General features: G+C 45.7%; 1 protein-coding gene across 4 annotated transcripts in view; it reads right to left on the bottom strand.

Annotated features, from left to right (window-relative positions):
• grb2b (growth factor receptor-bound protein 2b) overlaps positions 1 to 21102 on the bottom strand; it is a 59271-nt gene extending 38169 nt beyond the window's left edge. The window contains exons 1-2 of one of the 4 annotated variants that reach the window (XM_060043679.1): positions 20881 to 21102; positions 19397 to 19662 (exon numbers count right to left, since the gene is read on the bottom strand). In XM_060043679.1, the coding sequence (XP_059899662.1) occupies positions 19397 to 19474 (78 nt within the window). In that variant the 5' untranslated portion in view covers positions 19475 to 19662; positions 20881 to 21102. Of the gene's footprint in view, positions 1 to 19396; positions 19676 to 19755; positions 19873 to 20880 lie in introns of those variants that run through there. The other 3 variants (XM_060043698.1, XM_060043705.1, XM_060043688.1) reach the window with 3 other exon arrangements.
• Positions 21103 to 21358: the final 256 nt, after the last annotated feature.

The following is a 21358-nucleotide window of genomic DNA, read 5'->3' as shown; positions in this document are numbered from 1 at the left end:
ATATCGCCCAGCCCTAACCCGGGTGTATACTGGGTTTAAATTAGGGATGCACCGAATATTCGGCCACCGAACATGTTCGGCCGAAAATGGCCCAAAACATAATGTTCGGTTTCGGCCGAAGGAGTAAAAAGGCAGAACATAATACACCGAACATTTTTTTTTTTTTATTACAAAAAAAAAAAAAATTATAAATAAAAAATACTCATTTATTTAAAGGTACATTGTTCTTAAATTCTTGCTATAAGGTCTGCTGGAATGTTAGAAAACGTTCAGTATTAAATAAATATTTTGCATCAAATTTGTAATTGATTTTTTTTTTATTGAAAAGCAAGACAAAAAAGTTTATAAAGGACATTTAATTGTTTGATTTACGCAATGGTGAAAAATTAAGGCAAAAGAATGAAAAACAGTAAAAGCCACATTCGGTATTCGGTTTCGGCCTTCGGCCAACTGTTTCAGTATATTCGGTTTCGGCCAAGAATTTTCATTTCGGTGCATCCCGACTATAAATGCTGAGCTGACCTCAGAACAGGTTTACATAGGGTCAAGACCCGGGTGTGTACTGGGTTTAAATGCTGAAACAGCAGCATGGGGGATTGCTTTCTCTTCTACTAAAGACTAATTATATTGATTCTTAATGTTCACCACGTTGTAATAAGTGATATTTAATGTATTATAATTTGAAGGTAAGATGGCTGATAACAGGAAATGAGGGTGTATTTATTTGTCTTTCTGTATTGACCAAGTAGAGAAGGACAACACTGTGGTAGGTTTGTCGTCACTTCGTTAAGAAATGAAAATCACTCAGAGATTGAGGGCTTAATAAATAACACTTGCCCTTAAAAACACATCATAGACAGAGGCTAGAGGGAAGTCAGACAACCTGCTCTATAAGCAGCATCCTAATACATGGAACATTTACCTTGTAGGGATAATCTCAATTATTAATTAATCAATTCACTGTTGGAATATGACTTGATTCAATAAATACACATAGCAAGTAAATAACAGCCAATGCCATCGATAATAATTTCAGCAATGTGATGCAGCACTAATCACCCAAAAGCTGACCCATAATAATCCACTAGCCAGTCATGGAAAGAGTGGTTTGGTTTCCACCAGACAGAGTGGTGTGAGGGCTTCAGGCTGTAGGTTATATTTAGGGTCAGCTGCTGTGTGGAGTAGCTCAGCAGCATTGGAACAGAGCTCACTGGGACCGAGCCAGGGCAACCAGTTGCTCTGTGGGGGGGGCTGGCCGACACTGGGCCACCACAGAGAGGGCATCTGTCCCGTCCACACATGAAACCACTCTTATTGTTGCTAGGAAAGCACCGCACGACTCAGGAAGCAGGCGCAGGCTTAAAGGGCAGAGTGTAGCATGCGAAGAGGACAGGAAAAGTGAGCTGGGTCTAATTGGGGTGATATGACGATACGAGATGGCGAACGATAAACAGTCCTCCGCACGATCAGAGGTGTTTAGTATCGTGCTACAGTGCAGCCTATCAGATGAACTTCTATGGCTCACACATGCATCCAACATTGTTTTCTCTGCCAAAACTTAAATCACACCACCCACCACTTCAGTAAGGGTTATTCCTTTCATTAAGGGCGAGGGTCAGGGTATATCTTTTGTAGGAAGGGAAGGACATATTGTGAATAATTAACACACAGAAGTGTTTTTCATTGAAAGGGGGAGTGTCTTAACTGGAACTTTGTGGGTAATTTTCCAACTGATTACAAAATTAAATCAATTCTGCTTATTGTTCCTTTATCGATTCCCTTATCTATTTTCAGCGGGGAAAAAGGGTAGGCCTACACAGGATTTCAGAGAGCTATCTGTAGCCAGAGAGCTAGCTGTAGCCAGAGAGCTAGCTGTAGCCAGAGAGCTAGCTGTAGCCAGAGAGCTAGCTGTAGCCAGAGAGCTAGCTGTAGCCAGAGAGCTAGCTGCAGCCAGAGAGCTAGCTGCAGCCAGAGAGCTAGCTGCAGCCAGAGAGCAATCTGCAGCCAGAGAGCCATCTGCAGCCAGAGGGCCATCTGCAGCCAGAGGGCCATCTGCAGCCAGAGAGCCATCTGCAACCAGAGAACCATCTGCAGCCAGAGAGCTATCTGCAGCAAGAGAGCTATCTGCAGCAAGAGAGCTATCTGCAGCAAGAGAGCTATCTGTAGCCAGAGAGCTAGCTGTAGCCTGAGAGCAAGTTGTAACCTCATCATCGTCTCTCCGTCATCTTAAGTGTATGAAATGAGAGCAGTTCTCATCCACTTTCCCCTGAGCCTGACTGCTTGGCGCTGACGTTATTATAGTGTAGGATAATCACCCCTGTTGACGCACGCGCTGCTCTGGTGAGGACAGGGAGGAATGAAATCCTGAAGTGTATAACCGACTCCACCATTATCCCCGTATCCCAGCAGGCAGCTGAAGCATCCGTTACGGAGGAATTTGGGCTACTAATCTCAGAGGCAGAAGCGAGCAGGAGAAGCACGGTTTGAACCGAGAGCCAGCCAGAAGGGTATAGAAGAAGGCCACAGAATAAGAGATTCATATAGCCATGCCAACCACCGGATAGCACGTACGTAGAGCTCCCCAGGCAATATCGACGTTTAAATATTGCAATATTTTGAGGATTATGGAATCACTGATGAAAAATTCACACAACATTTTTAAAGGGGGAAGAAAAGTGAAACTTTTGTAGTGCTGGAAGGTTAAGCTCTGAAACATTATTCTGCAGGCGTCCTTGGCTCTTGAAGTTCTACGCATCCACAACAGCTGGGCACCAATAATGTGTTAGAGAAACAAAGGGCCGTCCATCCATAAGAGCGCGCGCGAGCGAGCGAGAGAGAGAGAGAGATTAATGGGGTCCGAGAGGGTGGGCTTGTGACAGCGTGTGTGACGTGTGTGACGTGACATATGGATTGGAGATGGAACAGACATCTAGCTCTGTGTGTGTTCGTGCGTGCAGAGGAAGTGATCAGGGAGGCAGGGCGTGCTCTAATCCGTGTGCAGGGTGGCTGCTTTAACTCATCCCTGTGGGGATGTGTGGGATCACTGACGTGTGAGGAGGAAGCGACCTCTGACCTACCTCGACACGTTCCCCTCTCCCTCCGGCCTTCACTCACTCAGCCTTTCCCTAATTTCTGTTTAAAGGGTTCTGTTTGGTATGCTTCCGTAGTGTTTCTACCTCTTGGCACCCAGTGGTCTGCTGGTCACCCGGGGAGGGGACCAGCATCGCCCTCGCTCTGCCGCCTTCAACGGCTTCTCCTCCTCTATAATAAAGGGAGACTTTCCCTGTTCTTTGAGGGGGCCAGTGATAGGGGGGGCTAGAGATAGGGAGCTAGAGTTAGGGGGTGTGGCCTGTGAAGAACTTTGAGACTGTAACTGTGATTAAGGGTTATACTAATTTAATTGACTCTTGGGCACGACCCACCAGAACTGACAGTAAAGATGGGTTTAGAGCGACAAGATGTGTGAGGGACCGCAGAGCAAGAGGGGGCGGTGGAAGGGTTAACCAGTCGGCCATTTTACTAAACCAGAGTGATTTGGTGAGGAATGGAGCCGCGGTCATCCCTCTGCCAGAGAAACCTCCACACGCACGCGCCGGGACGTCTGTGGGACGCAACCAAAACAAAACCACAACAGAAAAATGCAAAAGAACACAAGAGTTGGCCGTGTGGCTGCGGTGGGGGACGAGCCAATGAAAAAGGAGGACCGGAGGATACCGGGCAACCAATCAGGTGACATGGGCTGCATGGCTGTACTGGAAAGAAAAAACTGAACCAGTTCCCCTTTTATGTGCATTGTGTCATTACAACGTCCATCATCTCAGAGGTTCATCCTTTTACATCAGGGCCTTTAGCACTCTTTTATCCAGAGCGACTTACAATAAGTACATCTGTCAGAAGAGAAACGATAAAACAATATATCGCTGTGGGTACAGTAAGGACATTCATAGAACCAAGTGGCAAGCACTAACAATCACCAGGTTAACCCATTCCCGTATGCAACGCAGATAGCTTCGGATACGATGCTACACAATGCTCCACAAACACCAGAGCACCACTCTGCTAGCTCCGGAGATGGACGTACACATCCGTTTTCCGCTGAACACTTCAGACCCTGCTGTTACACTTAACTCCTGTTGCTACATCAGGGCTGTGTGCCGTTAGCTCCTGTTGCTACATCAGGGCTGTGTGCCGTTAGCTCCTGTTGCTACATCAGGGCTGTGTGCCGTTAGCTCCTGTTGCTACATCAGGGCTGTGTGCCGTTAGCTCCTGTTGCTACATCAGGGCTGTGTGCCGTTAGCTCCTGTTGCTACATCAGGGCTGTGTGCCGTTAGCTCCTGTTGCTACATCAGGGCTGTGTGCCGTTAGCTCCTGTTGCTACATCAGGGCTGTGTGCCGTTAGCTCCTGTTGCTACATCAGGGCTGTGTGCCGTTAGCTCCTGTTGCTACATCAGGGATGTGTACCGTTAGCTCCTGTTGCTACATCAGGGCTGTGTGCCGTTAGCTCCTGTTGCTACATCAGGGCTGTGTGCCGTTAGCTCCTGTTGCTACATCAGGGCTGTGTGCCGTTAGCTCCTGTTGCTACATCAGGGATGTGTGCCGTTAGCTCCTGTTGCTACATCAGGGCTGTGTGCCGTTAGCTCCTGTTGCTACATCAGGGCTGTGTGCCGTTAGCTCCTGTTGCTACATCAGGACTGTGTGCTGTTAGCTCCTGTTGCTACATCAGGACTGTGTGCTGTTAGCTCCTGTTGCTACATCAGGACTGTGTGCTGTTAGCTCCTGTTGCTACATCAGGACTGTGTGCTTATAGCTCCTGTTGCTACATCAGGGCTGTGTGCTTATAGCTCCTGTTGCTACATCAGGACTGTGTGCTTATAGCTCCTGTTGCTACACACCGGCTCACGTTTGTGCAGAGTGAAATGGCTAACTTGGTTCAGAATGAATTGGCTCACATTGTTCCTCATTCCCTATACCAGTGAACCAGAGGTGACCAAATGTCTTGCCATGAAATATTGTGATGTAAAATCGTGCCGAAAAGTTTATATCTTAATAATTATACATCTAAAACTGCGATCGTCTTGTTTGTTGCTCTGTATGAGCAGACGAGGCCCAGGATTCAGTCTATTGGCGATGAATGACCCCTTCTACAAACCTTTTTTTAATGTAGGCGTCTGCGTTCAATTTGACTGAAATACAGGCTATGATTATATATTAACATACAAACTTCTGTCTAATAAACTAATTCATCATAATTTATATTATACCTCCATGAAATCAAACACTGGTTTATCCAGCATATAAGAGAACAATAAATTAATGATTAAAAGCCTATGCAAGCCTGATGCAATTGATGTTGGCCTATTATGAGGATGTGCTGTAGGAAAGATCTAAAGCTAAAATATAATCTAAATGACGATCTAACATTCAATCATTTCAGTGTGGTAATGTCTGAAATGTGAGAATGTCAGTTTCTAGTTGACCTCATGCTCGGTAGGAGACCAGCTATCTGTCAGATGGCTCCTCATTACTCGCCCACCAAGTTGTCTGCTAGGATGGGTCGGGATCCCAGCGGGTCACCACATCGTGAAGCAACACCACAGGTGAAGGAAATACTTCTCAAAGCACACAACTTATGAAGGAGGGAGTTTATCTGAGTGCACGCATTAACCTTGCCCTCATCTGCACTTACCAACTCTGGGATCTTGCCGAAAGCAGACTCTATATCCTGTTTGATTCGGTTATTAAAATGAACATTATTGTAATTTCCTACACACACTAAACCCTTTTTGGGTGTGAAACCCTAAGGGCACTCTGAGGTCAGACTAGCAGGTCAACAACGTCAAAGTAAAAATGAATAGACTAAGAATTTTATTTAGTTTATCGCCCTCTATGACAAGATGATTAAAGAGATTTTAATCTCAATACATTTTTACCTGGTTAAATAAAGGATATTGATTGATTGGTTATATAGGACAAATGTGTTGACAGTACGTTGCATATTTTGACAGTACGGTTTTAACACAGCAGCATTAACTAAGGGGCCTTCCTGGATATATCCCCTCAGTGCTGATCCTCCTCTCAATTATGTCATCAATAACATCACATTGGGAGGGAGGGATTGGGAGTTATTAGCGAGTTAAACCCTTCCCACCAATCACACAGCCAACCTACAGATATTCAAAATCTGAGTTACGGCCGTCTGAATGGGACTGAAGACGCGGGCCGGTCCGAATCCCGTGTCTGGCATTGAGCCTGCAGAAAAGCCTTGCTCAAAGGCCGCTGGGCAGCAGCCCTGCTCTCGACAGAGCTGCCTTTGGTAAACAATAACACACAATAGCACAATGACAGAAGTGCCCTACCCTAAACAATAACCATAACAAACAATAATGTTTCCTTTGTTTCATGAAGGCCTTATATTTCCTAACTCTCATTCTGTTCCGTCTGCTGGGCCCGTTGCACTTTTTTAACGCAAATCCAGGCAGAAGTGGACTGCCTCAAAGAGCCAGAAACAGACCTCTAACCAGAGGAAGTAGACACGATCTGTCACGGGACGTTGTCTTCCGACAGTTTCACATCCGCATTCGCGTCCGCTGGCCGAGTGAGCAGATGGATTTAAAATAGGTTTTCTGAGAAGATGTTGCATCAGAAGTTCATTCTAGTCAGCGTCACAACGTCCTTATCTATAACACGCACAAACAAACATCAAAGGGAAACACTACGGCCTGACATCCTTACAATACGACAGTGAACAGAGTAGACCGCCAACAGAAAGCTCATCTGTAGCCATTAGACACATGTTATTGGGAATTGTTAGTGTTGTTGAGTTTCATATTTTTGGAGACAATTCTGAAGGATTTTTCTTGCTTAAATTGTAGAGGATTGGCTCAAGTCTCCCTCTCTCTCCCTCTCCCCCTGTCTCTCTCATTGGTGAGTCAGTGGGTGGGCAGGATCGATAGCAGTGTAGCGATAAGCGGGCGCTAACAGACGGGAGGGAGCAGTTAATCAAAGAACAGGAAGCTTTAGAAGACAAAACGAGGGCGGAAGAGCATGAGAGGTCCCTGATCTGGAGGAGGGGCTGAGCGGCTGGGTTCAGGTTACACACAGAGAGAGACAGAGACAGAGAGAGAGAGGAAGAGAAACAGGCAGAGAGAGGGAGGGAATGCGAGGCAGAGAGACAAAAGAGGAAGAGAGAGACCACATAGGTAGGAAGCAGAACAAGAAGTCATTGCTAAGCTCCACCGTGTTCTTGCTCAACCCCTCCACCACAGTCCCGCTACAACCCGCTGAGCGGTTCTCAACAGGACCGCGTCCACAGGAGAGAGGCCTGCCAAACGGGAAACCTCTAAGCGCTCTGGGTCGCTGGAACCCCCTACTAGGGAGAGACAGGAAGCTGCCAGGGGAGGTCCACACAGCAAACAGGAAGTGACAGACGGGTAGCACTCGCGCCTGCTGAGGCACATGTGCACAAACACACAGGGCCGGGTGCTCGGTGCCAGCCTTTAGCCTCAGCCAGCCTGGGGTTCTACACAGAAGGTGGTTAGACTGAACAGCTCTGTTGGTAATCCCCTCAGAACATGACACTACACACAACTCTGTCATAATGCACTGATACAGAAATCAGGACTGCTGAATAACAGGATCTTCACACACAAACACTTTGTGATTCATTCTCATAGGGCTGGGCGATATAACGATATTTGAAATATATTGATATTTTTTCAAACGAGGTATGGAACGAGACGCTAACGTCAATATCGATATAGTTTAATTTGCGTTGAAAGTAGGGCTGCTCGATTATGGGCGAACCCATAATCCCGATTATTTTGATCAATATTGAATAGGGGTGCAACGGATCACAAAGCTCACGGTTCGGATCGGGTCACGGTTTTTGAGTGACGGGTCGGATCGTTTTCGGATCAACAACAACAATAAAGATAACAAGACAAATGTGACTTTAAATCTTCAACTGTGTAAAAACAAAATAAAGTGAAAAATTTGGTAATAATCCTGCTTCCTCTAAGCATTTTAACATGGATAGGATAGTAAATAATCCCTAAACCTGGATTTACAATTCAAGATGTCTGCATTGCCTGGGGAGAGTTTAGAGTCTACACTCTCCCAAGGCAATGCAGACATCCTTATCTTCTTTTTTTAGTTTGGTAGCGAAATACAGTTTCTGTGGTGTTTTATTTGGCATTTTGTAAATCCATTGATTTCGGTTCGGAGACTCATTGCTCATTGCAAGGGGGGTTGGTTGTAGTCTTTTCGCTCGGTTTTAGCCCTACTGTTGATACGGCGAACCGAGCGAAAAGACTACAACCAAACCTAAACACGTCCGGTTCCGGTTTACGTTTCAATGGGATTTACGGAACGCCAAATAAAACACAACAGAAACTGTATTTCGCTACGATACTTGATGTTGTTGATACCGGAATTGTCCTCTAAACATGCGCTGATCACGTCAACGCACAACTTTTTTTTTTTATCAGCTGATCCGCGGATCACTTGCGTCCCGAACCGTGATGGTTGATCCGTACGGATCACGGAAAACCCGTGAACCGTTGCACCACTAATATTGAAACCACAAATATTCCAATATGTATTTATTCAGCATGTCTCTCCCAAAGAAAACTTTGCAACTGAGCACTTCAAATTTCGCCTTAAAAAAATACACAAAATGGTCAACAAGAAAATGTTCCAAGGAGACGCGAGCCGTTGCTGAACCGCGTCAATTTCAACAGAGCCGATCGAGCGGGACAGGAAGTGAAAAAGTAAAAGCCATAGAGCATCCGGTCACTTTTCAAAATAAAACACAATACTCAGCTCATGTAGCCTAACACAACTTCACATCAACATTACGTCAACATTACGTCATGACCGGTGGAACCAGGTCAGCAGTCAATCAATCAAAGTAAAGGGTCTCAGAGGGTCGGCAACATGAACGATGAGAGACTGATTGTCGAAGTGGAGCAACAAAAAATAATTTATGAAATAAATCATCCTTTTTATAAGGACAATGTCAGAAAGGACAAAGCCTGGCATATAATTGCAGTAGTTTTGGGAGTGGAAGGTGAGTACATTAGGTTTAGGATTATCGCGTGATCTCGCATGAATACAGCTGGCTCGCAAGGCAGCGCTACGCTGCCGTTACGCGCCTGGTGGAAATTGACTCAGGGCAGAGTTTGCAGCCGTTCCGCGGCGTGTACGTCCCCGGTGGAAATCAAGCATAACACACTGGTTAGAGATAGCAACTGCGTTAAAGGCTGTCTGATGATTCTCCCTTCTGAATGCAGAGCTGTTTCACTAAATGGGGAGGGTGAGTGTAGGAGGGGGTGGAACTGATTGGAACACAGCCTGAGGATTCTGCGTCAACACCGCTGCTCACAGACAGAGACAGAGGGAGATGGATCTATTCAGACCACAGAAGCTGCTTTGAGATGCGTAGTTCTTGAATTAATCAGTTCACTTTCAGTTTGGATGTCGGGATCTTCCCAGCTGACATTTTAAGAAAACTTCTTGACCACTAGGGAGCTCAACACAGGCCGGGCCTTATGGTTTGCGGACTAAACTAACTAACCTACTTTACCATCAACAACGAGCCCTCTGGGAGATAACAAAGCACATGGTTATAATCACAAACATTGTGATTACTCCAATAACTCAAAGCGATGTCGGCTGAGAGCTCCACCACTGACTAAGAGGGGTCAGCTCCGACCGTCAAAGAGTGTTTAGAACACAACCATATTCTGCTAATTTCATATTGTATAAAATGATCCATCATTATCGCATTATCGTTTCCCTTATTGGAGAGCCCTACAAAACACAACAAAATGAATCCTAACACGTCATCAATATAAAACATTCCCCTTAATTCAAGCCAAACTATCCGTTGATAGACAAGAGACACAAACACCAGGCCTGGTGGACACAGACGGACACGGACGGACAGGGACATCGGATCCACGGGGGTCGCTGGAGGTAGAGGAGTGGAGTGAGTAGAGGAGGGAGTAGAGGAGGCAGGCTGGAGCTACAGACAGGAGGGGATCAGAGACCTGTTGGGGAGAGGCTCCGCGTGTCAGCGGGAGGTCATGTTCACTTATGCCGCGTTTCAACTGCAGGGTGCGGTACGGTTCGGTTCGCCTCAGTCCGGTAGGGAGGGGGCGGTATAGCCCAGCTCAGTTCCGAGGTCGTGTTTCCACCGCCGACGGTACCCTTTATGGTAGGCCGGATGTCGATCGCCGCGGCAGCTACGTAAACATCGTGACATCATAGCAGCGCGACACAGTGTAGCCTGCTCAATAAAAACAATGGAAAAGTTGAACGCACGTCTTCCTCCCCAAGAATGCAGAGGAACGTCTCCACCTCCTTGTTCGCCAAAGCAAGCGTTTTACACGACATGTTCATTGTAAAGAATAATACCTTGAGGCTACCGTTTGTTTTTTTATCCCCACGTTGCCCGGAAGTGACGATTCTGTCGACAAATCAACGGATTTTAGTACCCCGTCTCAGTACCCCAACGGAGGAGTACTGAAGACGAGGGCAAACCGAGTACGGCTCACGCCCACTTTTGACGATGGAAACGCAATCCGTACCCAACCTTTGCGAACCGAACCATACCACAGCCTGCAGTGGAAACGCGCCATTATTGAAGGGAGTGGGGTGGCTGCTGCACAACATGAGAGACCGGAGTGACAAGGACTGGGGCCCAGAGAGGAGGGCTCCCTGGTGTGGCCCGTACAGAAGGTTTAACGTGTTCCCCCGTTACACCGGTGTTCACCAGAGCACTCGTGTTCACTGTGACAACAGCAGATTCCCACCAACACCGGCAGCACCCCAAAGCCCTTCAATGTTTCAGAGAAAGGCTTCGCTGTGGAGGAACTAGAGGACAGGTTTACAAACCGCCCACTAAAAAATAATCAGCTGCAATTTGCCAATTCAAATGTTCTCCTCCCCGTCTACAGAGTTGGTGTTAAGGGGAGCCGTCTACTCTGCAGATGATTCACAGAGGCGCATATTTTTAATATTGCAAACACAGGCTTTTACAAACTGGGTATTCAAATGAGATCAGCATTTTGCATTTCCTAAACTAAAAACCCCAAGACAGGCTCACACCTTCCCCATTTGGCCCATCTGTGGCATTATGGAAATTATATGACACAATGTGAAACTGTACTCGTGGTTAACTCCACACCACCTCAGATCACCATCTATCATCGACGCCCTCATCATCCGCCCACATCTGGCCCGACGTACCGTGGAGACACTGAGGCACAGGGTGTATGTTTAAGGTGTCAGATCACTTTACTGATGGAGAGGGAACGTGTTCACAGGTCACAGAGAAAGATATCAGTAAGGACAAAGAACAGATTTAAAAACTCAATTAAATAAAGTATTTAAATAAAGTATCAGTCGGCTAATATCATAAACATCTTATATAGTGGCTCAGAATTCCTTCCATTACCCTGCGTTCACACCAAAAGATGCAAAAAGTTGACGCGCGTCGTGATCCCATTCAAAGTGAATGTAGAGACGCGTTGCTGCTTTGCTGCCGATGCATTTGCTGCCGAGAAAACGGGCAGCAAAACTTGATTTGCGGCACGGCAAAATCTGATTTGCGGCGCGGCATGCCCGTGCCCGCTGCCGGGCACGGGCGGAGGGCGCGTTCACGTATTTTGCGGCGCGTCAAATGCTGCTCGAGTTGAAATATTTCAACTTTTGCCGCGCCGCAAAACTTGATTTGCGGCGCCGCAAAACTTCGGCAGCAACGCGTTCGGGCAGCAAATGCATCTTTTGGTGTGAACGCAGGGTTACACATTCAATTGAATGTAAAATGACCCCAGATTAAACTTTTTCACCCATCAACTCCAACAGTGTGAACCAGCCTTGAATACTCATTGCACACCATTCCTTGTGATCTGTAGTGTGAAGCATCTTCTCTGGGCCTGGTCTGGGACTGTCATCAGCCTAATGGCCTCTGGTCCACCTCCGACCCGACCAGCCTCAGCTCAGAGCTTGGGCTGAAAGCTTTCTGAAAGGCCTTTGGATAGACGTGTATAAACAGGAGCCCTCTGTCCACCTCTCCTCATCAACCCTTTCACTCAAAGTTCAGAGTGGGAAATAAATTAGCAGACAATCCCCTGTGTGGTACTCTGAGTCATGCTTTCGTCAAAACATCAGATGAAAAGGTTTGATAAAACTAATCTAATCTGCAGCAGGCCCGATCCAAGACCACTGTGTGTCAGGAGGAAAGGGTTGACGACCAACATGAAGCTAAAGCTAAGACTACAGGACTTGGCACTGGAGTCTTCTTCAACCGTGGCCTTCAAACGTTTGGCTCCGACAAATGAATGAGCTCTGAAGCTAAATTACAAACAATAGATTAGGGCTGCAACAACAAATCCATAAAATCGATAAAAATCCATTACTTAAAGCGTCGGCAACGAATTTGGTCATCGATTCGTTCAGTCGCGCGATTAATGCGGCACTGTTTAGTTTACAGCCAGCCGCCGACAGGTTGGTTCATGCATAGATATATAAATTAACTAGATGCCTCGTCCGCGCTGCTGGCCAAAGGAGTCGAACGTCACCACTGGCGGCCATCTTACCACAGTAAGCTGCTCAGCCATAACATTGTAGTGGTACATGTACTTTTTAAATAACCATAACTTGCAAAATTTTCAACAGATTTTCAAACGGTTTGGTTTGTTATAATCGTCAGAGATGTAGTTATGACACTGCATACTTTTGATAGAATAATGAAAAATAGAATAATGTTCTAAAATATCATAACCACGTTAATAACGTTTGTAATAAACCAAACCGTTTGTAATTCGGTTGAAAATTGAGCAAGTTATGGTTAATTAAAAAGTACATGTACCACTACCAACACAATGTTATGGGTCAGCAGCTTACTGTGGTAAGATGGCCGCCTATGGTGACGTTCTAGACGCCACCGTAGGGCATCTAGTTAATATATATATCCATGGGTTCATGGTTCATGAAAGAAGCATGTTAAAACCGACAGGATATAGAGCTAGTTAGCTTAAAAAAAAAGTCTCAAACAGTGCCACATCAGCCTACCTGATGTGTTCAGGTAGGCTCAGTAATATGATTGATGTGTTCAAATGCAAAACAAAAAAAAAACTTGTGGAAGTACCAGAGACGTCAGACAGTCTTTATTATTATAATATCATCCGAGGCGCACATAGCTTTTGGCCGTGATATTAGATAGATTATATAAATACCTGTATATAATATTATTATTATGTTATATTATATAGATATAGAGCTCCAGGAGTCAAACGGCAACAATCCCTTCTCCTCCATGCTGTGGTTCAGTCTGAGAGCTCATTGGTCAATGGGCAGCAGCTTATTTGCATCAATGCTAGAGACAGCCGAAACAGTGCATTCTGAAGGGACTGAAACAGAGGGGTATAGCGATAGACAATCTTTTTTTTCCTAAACGCTATTTCCAGCAAACAGCTTAAAAAACATGTTTTCTGGAACTCAAATACTATGTTTACTTGTTGGGGAAACACCATAATGTGTCACCTTTAACGCACAAATTTAAACCTCCATCCCACCAAAAATGGGGACCAGAAACGAACCTGTCTTATGCACATTTACCTTACTGTTGGAGGTCACTCCCCTTTTCTTATGCACATTTACCTTACTGTTGGAGGTCACGCCCCTTTTCCCGCCTTTTCAAGACAGCTACAGATGCCAAAATGTGTACGCACATTTCCCAGGGTCATACATATCCGAGATTTGGAGTTCTAGCCCTTATAGAAAAAAAGTTTTCCAAAATGGACAGTTTTCTGGAAAAAGGATCTGTCATCTGAGAGAAATTAAGATGATTTCATCTCTTTTTAACCGTTAGTATTTATCGGTTTAAGATCTTATCGGTTAACCATGGACATCCCTTATATACTGTATATTTATAAATGTATATCCTACATTGTATGTTTTTTTTGTGCTATCCCATTTTTTTTTTTTTATCATTTAATATTACTTTTAATAGTTCCGGGACATTGGAGCAATAACCTTGTGTTTTTACACTTCAGCCTGCACTGTGAATTTGAAGTAATGTTCAGTTTTTAAATAAAAAAATGCGGTAATAACAAATGTTTCTTTTTTATCCGACTCATTGATTAATCGAAAAAATAATCGACCGATTAATCCATTATTAAAATAATCGTTAGTTGCAGCCCTACAATAGATACAAACGGATGCAAGCCATTCCAGCGCCATCTAAATAAATCGGAATCTAGCCGCTCTGAATCTCTGAAAGACATTTTACCAAATAGCCTTACAGTCCAGTTCCAGGAATAGTGTCTGCGTAGTTTCACCTTGTACAGCCATACCGTGACTGATAATACAGCGCTCCAGACTGCAACCAAATGGTCACATTTTGGGACCAAAATGTGAGATTCTGCGCTGAATTTTACATCTGGTCGCACATGTAAATTTGCCCTTTTTTATTTTGTACACGTTAAACGGGGAAGGGGCGCGTCAACAAATCCGGAATTTGTAGCAGGCCAATGAATGCGAGAAGGATATGGATGGCCACTGTTAGCGGCTAATGTATTGAGGGGGAGGGTCCTAGAGATTAAATATAGAGCGTGAGTAAACGTCTCTGAACTATTGACTCGTTCTTCCTTACTAGTGATGGATTCAATGATTATTTTCATTGATTCAGTTCGCGTCGGTCAATTCGCCATGAAGAGTCGTTCAGAATAATTTGTTCGTTCAGTCAGACTCAACCCCTCCCTCGTTCTCAAATGATCTTGGAAATCGGTCATCAATCAACACAACATTACAACTTTAACAAAACGCAGCGGGATGGGGGTGTAGTGGATTATTGGATGTTTAACATATCAGCAAGATAATAGACTTGATTTAGCAATGATGGTGGGGGTCCCGGGTGGAGAACAAACCGTGAAAGAACGAGACAGATTGACAAGTCAATCAAATATTTGATTAATCTGGCATGACACAGAAAGTACAAAGACAGCATGCATTTACCATTTCACTGATATTGAATCGTATTATCGTACGCTCGCTCACTAAGCCTCTTCACCACACACAGTCAGTGATCGAACAGCGAGTCAGTGACTAGTGGGTCTGGGAGGAGTCGAGTCTGAGTACGAACGAGACGAACGAGAGAGAAGAATCAGTTCGGTTCGTTCTTCTTAAAGATTCGTTCATTCGAACTGATTCGGTCGCGAACGACCCATCACTACTTCCGACCTGCGGCTAGTGTGCCAGTGCCTGGGTCCTGCACGGGTCTTATTTTGCAAACCCACACCCGCAATACTTAAAACCGCATCCGACCCGTGTTCTGACGGTTAGGGGCCACAGTGCTCCTAGTGAAAAAAGTTAGTCTGGAGCCCTGTAATAGTTGAATATCTTGTGGTTCACTAGCTCTGCATTTTACATAAAGGCTTAGCTTTCAGAGGGATCCTCCTGGCCCAGGTTCGCCCGAGCGGCAGGAGATGAGCCCAGACAGAAGGAGGAGCTACAGCCCCTGGAGGCCTCATACTTATGGGCCTCATCCCAGCGTGCTGAGTGACAAAGCTCAGCCTTTGGATGAATACGCTCCCAGCTGACAACAGTGTTCTGGGCGAGAGCTGGGCTTTGCCGACAGCCTATACTTCACCGCATGCGCTTTGATTCACTGCAGTTTATGGTTGAGCCTTCAATGCTCAAATAGACAACGGTTATGATAGGTGGATTCTGATTACACCTTGGTCTGAGGCAGACTAAAGAACATCTTCAATCTGGGTCATACAAACACTTCAACTCAGAACGCTTCAGTGAAAACGTTACTGTTTCTCAATACAAACATTGGTGTGATACAAGTGCGTTGAGTAAGTATTTTTCATAAATATTGTGTTATGGATATGGAAGCAGTTACCCATTTCACAAACGCATTGACAGTCATTACATACACTGACAACTGTGGAACATCCAGCAAGGATTACAGAATGGAGTGGAAGTATGAATAACTTTGGTCGCTGCAAGTGTCACATATATCTGTGTCCATCACTGGAGAATCCAACCATTTCTCAGGATGTGAGGTTTGTTGCTGTAACTCGTGCATCAGATAAACACAACCAGCCTTCCTAGGAAACATTCAACTCAGAAGAAGAAAGTTAAACTACCCTTAAAATGCAGTTGATAAAGTGTGCGGGGAGCCTGTGGCGTCTGTGTAAGACAGATTGCAGAGCAGCAAACCAATGCATGCTGACTGGATGCCAGGTCCAAGTCCGCAGCCGGTTCAACTGTCAAACACTCTGGCTCAACTGTCACGTCAGCAGCTTTCCTGGTCTCTCAGCGTTTAGACTAAAAGCTGTAATCCGCAGTGAGGCTCTCATCAGTAATACTGCTGGCAGGCGGTTGAGAGTTCCATCAGACCCACATTTCACCAGTACCTTCACTACACCAGCAGAAGACAACTGTACACCCGAAGGATTGAAACAGAAGACCCCCAAAACAATGATCAGTGTTATTTCACTCGTCTATGCTCTCTAAGAGAGAAGTTGACTTGAATGGACATCGTACAAAGGAGAGGGAGAGAGGGAGCCAGCAGCAGGGAAGAGCCAAGATGGCCACCTGTATCCTGTGTTGTGGACCTTTGTTAAGAGCTCCTACTACACACGGTAAAACAAGGACATGTGTTCCAATGGGGGGAGTTCCTGTGTGTGCGTAACTTCTTGGTAAACACACATACACGTGTGAACACATTTTAACACCCACATGGTGCTCTGACCTCCATGGTGCTCTGACCTTGATGGGGCCCCATCCCTACCCAGGCTCCTGGGCCTCAACAGAGGGAGTGTGCTGTCTGAACCTCGTCAGCCTGTCCAGGGGATTCATGTCAGGGTTTGTGGGTTTGAGTTCTTTGAGGACTGAAGCTCCCACCACAACCACCACCACCACTGCTTGTTCTCGTGTCCTGGGTCTCTCATTAACATGGATGCAGCAGCTGACTGGGACTCCGGCTGGGGCATGCTGGTGTACCACGCAGTCTGATCCACTCACACGAGACAAGCCTTTCACAAACTGCCAGCGATGGATACCCAGAGGAGAAGGGCCGCCAAACAGAGGGATGGAGATAATCTCAACAGTGGAGAGTGATAAAGAGTGTTCCTGTCCTGCCTCTTGTTCTAAGCTCAATGGAGTGTTCACCCGAGCTTCCTGGATCCATTAAGGGCACGCTCACAGTCACTGCTGCTACCAGCCTGGGCAGAACTCTTGTGCACCTTGTGTTGGTTTCTTCTAGTGAAACTACATCAGTGAAGGAAATTAACCTTCTTAACAAGGGCTTTATTCTGAAACTGTGTAATACATTTCGGGAGCATTTGAACTGTTTGGAAAATACTTCTTTTTTTTTTTACAGGAGAGACTGATATAAAGTTATTCCGATGAAACATCCAGATGAAACATCCAGACCCCCTTGTTAAACAGAATTTAATTGAGAAGTTTCAAGTAATTATTTAACAATGTTTGACATAAATCCCATAATCCTTCCTTGCTAGTAGGGATTTTAACAATTTACAATTAATCAACATCATATTTGACCGATAATTATTTAATTGCTGAAAGAAACTTAATTTACAGTAAATCCTTGTGCTTGGTCGTCATTTTTGCTACTGTTGCAAATGTACAATTAAAAAGGCTGGCCAAAAATACTAAAATAACCAAAATATCCTTCATTAGTGACTTCAAATGACTCTTAAAGTTTTGTTTGTAGTGTAGTACACAGTTAGGTTGTTCGCGTTACTGAGCAATTACGATGGCCGTTACCTTAGATCAGCAAGGCTGAAAATGATGACAACCTTGTTCTCTGAAGGCATCTTCAAGCCGTAGACGTACACACTTAAAGCAAGTGGGAGCTTCTGCTTCTTTCCTTTGAACTGAGATAATGTTCTAGAGGGGGATTCCCCACACTGGCTTGGACTTTGTTCAACCTAGAGAAACGTCCAGACCCACAGAGCTGTAGAGACTGGTTGTAACTGGAAGAACTTTAAACCAGTAGTTCTCAAATTGAATCAGGCAGTCATATTGACAGCTCGTGTTTAACACATTTATTGGTCCATATGTGCTTGGTTTTCCCCCCTCACTATCCTCCCTGCACCACCTGCAGTACCTCTTCGCCTCCCACTTTGAGGACCACTGCTTTAAACTATCCAAAAGCCTGTTGGCCTGTGATATGCTAATTCATAACCACGTTCTTTCAAGTGCTATTGAAATAGACCTTCGGAAACAAAGATTATCAGCAACTTGCAATTTGAAAGTATTTATTAAGGCCACCAATGAAAAATGCTGCTCCTCTTTTAGCACATTCATTACTATCCATTAATAGTTAATGCCTGGTGAACGAGTGTCGGTCATGTTAATAACACAAGGCGTGGCATCCCACTTCTATATATACTTCCACATCAGGACTACAGGTCAGAGCAGGGAGACACACTCAGAGCTGCTTCCATAACCCGCCTTGACAAAAGAGCTTTTCAGATAGTTGCAGCCCGCAGCTATCAGAGTCCTCTCTGGGTATTACGTCCGCCCCAAACCAGACTCTTCAACATAAGGAGAAGTGACCTAAAAAAAGCTCAGAAAAAAAAAAATCTAATCTCTAAAGTGAGGCGGCATCAAAGGCTGATTTATACGAGCACAAAGTCTCTCGCTAGCACACACGTTTCCTTGAAACACAGAGGAAATAAATATTTAACTACACACACACACACACACACACACACACACACACACACACACACACACACACACACACACACACACACACACACACACACACACACACACACACACACACACACACACACACACACACACACACACACTAAGCGGGGGGGGGGGATTATTAAGATTGCATTTAAATCCTTAACTCAGTAAAAGTCACTGTACGCTCTAATATTGTGCAATCTCCTCACGGAGGATAAGATGAAGAGATAGAATCTGAAATCAAGCAGATTATCTTTTCCCCCAAAGAGAAAAACGTCAGCGTTTGGAATCAAAGGTTCATGAAACTGAAATGACTGAAATAGTCCTAGAATAGTGTCGCATGTGGATTTATTTCCTGGTTCTACCCATCATGCAGTTAGTTTGGGATGGCTGCCCAATATTCCCTGAATACAGCCTGATCAGTTTCACACAGTAGTTAGTTTCCATTACCTTCGGACAGAAGTGTTAATAGAAGGATGGGACAGTTTCCCAATCAAAATAACAAAACAACCCACTACTCTGATAGGCTGAAATCGTGCTGGGTGGTGATACTATCAATGCCATCCATGTCGTTCAGAGTCATGTCCCTGGCTTCTGTATCCAGGGTCCGGGACAGAGTTGTGACACTTCATTTAAACACAAACATGGCGTTTACCTTGAGCACCTCCCCTCGTTTAAAGCTGAGCTCGTCATCCGCGGTTGCTTTGAAATCATATTTGGCGATGGCCTCCATGGTCGTCCGGTGCAGGTAGGAACCCGTATGGTTGAGGTCGTAGATGCAGGCGTCTGGGCTCAAAAATACGAAAAAATATACATCCACAGAGCTGTGGTCGGCTATTCCACTCCGAGTCGCTCCTTCCTCCTCGACTAGGACCCCTTGTCTCAGGGCTGAGGCCTCACATACAAGTCAAGGGGACGCACCTGCAAAACAAAACTACACTTCAGACAAACATCCAGCCGGCTGCTGCTCATGAGTCAAACAATCTACATTTACATTGAGGGGATTTTGCTGACGCTTTTATCCAAAGCGATTTACACACACTGACGGCGGTTTCAGCCTCGCAGGACGACAGCCAGTCCGTCGGGAGCAGTCAGGGTGAGGCGTCTCACTCAGGGACACCTCAACACTCCGGGGATTAAAGAGCCGGGGATTAAACTAGCAACCATCCGGACGTTTACCAGTCAACCCGCTCTACCTCCTGAGCTACTATCACCCCATAATCTAATAAAAGAAAACAATTGAAGCCTCTTGGCCTGTATTGTCTTGGCCCGTGAGGTGACCTCCATCCCTGATGGACAGGTCCCTAACGGCCAGTCGACGGGCAGCTGGTCAGCACTGGTACCCAACACGTTAATTGGTTTAGTGGCCCCCTTTAAGTAGATGAGGCCAGCACATCGCTTTAGCTAATGGCGTTCTGCAGCTCTGCTTTAATGGCATTGGGCTGATTGTGTAAACAAGAGGGCTACTTTTGTAGTGGATTAGGTGATTGAAATAAATGATACCATTCAATATTAATAGAGCGACCCCCTCTCCTCTCAATGAAGTACAGTACAGTTCGAAGGTTCAATTATCTTAAAAGTTATTGACAGGCAGGATGACGAAGCCTGTCATTGTTATGGGTCGAATATTAAGCCATAACACATCTGTATGAGAACAACACACACACAAACACACACTAAAATAACATCAGTCTAGTGTCCACAGGAAGCCTTCTCATCTGGCTAGGAGCAGGACTGCGCCAAGTACAGTGAGATGGGGACCTGGTCCATTCCAGCTCTGTCACCCCCCCCGACCCCACACACACTCGCCCCATTTACACCAGTTCACCAGTAAAACCAGTGAGGAGCTAGCCCGGACCATCTCAGCGCTGCCCCCCACCATCCCATCCCAGTAACACCAGTGGGATGAGGGCTAGCCCGAACCATCTCAGCCCTGTCCCCCACCATCACATCCTAGAAACACCATTTCACCAGTAAAACCAGTGGATCCAGACCCCGTCTTCTGCACAAACCCCGAATATTGAACCCCAGAGGGAAGCTAAGCTAAGTGGAGGCTAGACGTCAGGGGCTAGCTGCTAGCCCCCGACGGCTAGCCTCCACTTAGCTTAGCTTCCGTCGTCAGAAGAAACAAACCTTCACCTTACGGGTCCGCGGAACGGCGCCAGGACAGATGCTGTGTTCGAATCCCGCCTCGTTGTTGGATCGACGCCCGCGGGATGCTATCCGGGCTTCGGTTGTGTCTCGAAAAGATTAACGAAACCGTGCGTACGCCTTAAAAAATCGCTTTCGCCCGAACTTGGAGCCTCTGAGTGTGGCTGCTGCTGGGAGGAGGTCCGGCCGCGCGCACATCCGCTTTCTTTCACAATAAAAGCCTCAAGAACGGCTGCTGCTGCTAGGAGGTTTGGTGGCTGACTTCCGCTTCCGTTCACAATAAAAGCCTCTACATTGGCGGCTGCTGTGTGCAGGTTTTGTGGCTGACTTCCTTTTCGTTTCACAGTAAAAGCAAATACAATGGCTACTGCTGGGGAAATATTTGGTTGCCACTTCCGCTTCCTTTCACAATAAAATACTCTGCAACGGCTTCTGCTGGGAGGAGGTTTGGTGGCTGAATAAAAAC

Source organism: Gadus macrocephalus, chromosome 2, assembly GCF_031168955.1.
Source record: "Gadus macrocephalus chromosome 2, ASM3116895v1".
Classification (NCBI taxonomy): Eukaryota; Metazoa; Chordata; class Actinopteri; order Gadiformes; family Gadidae; genus Gadus; species Gadus macrocephalus.
Note: the sequence above shows the minus strand (reverse complement) of the source record. Positions and strands in the feature narration are given on the sequence as shown.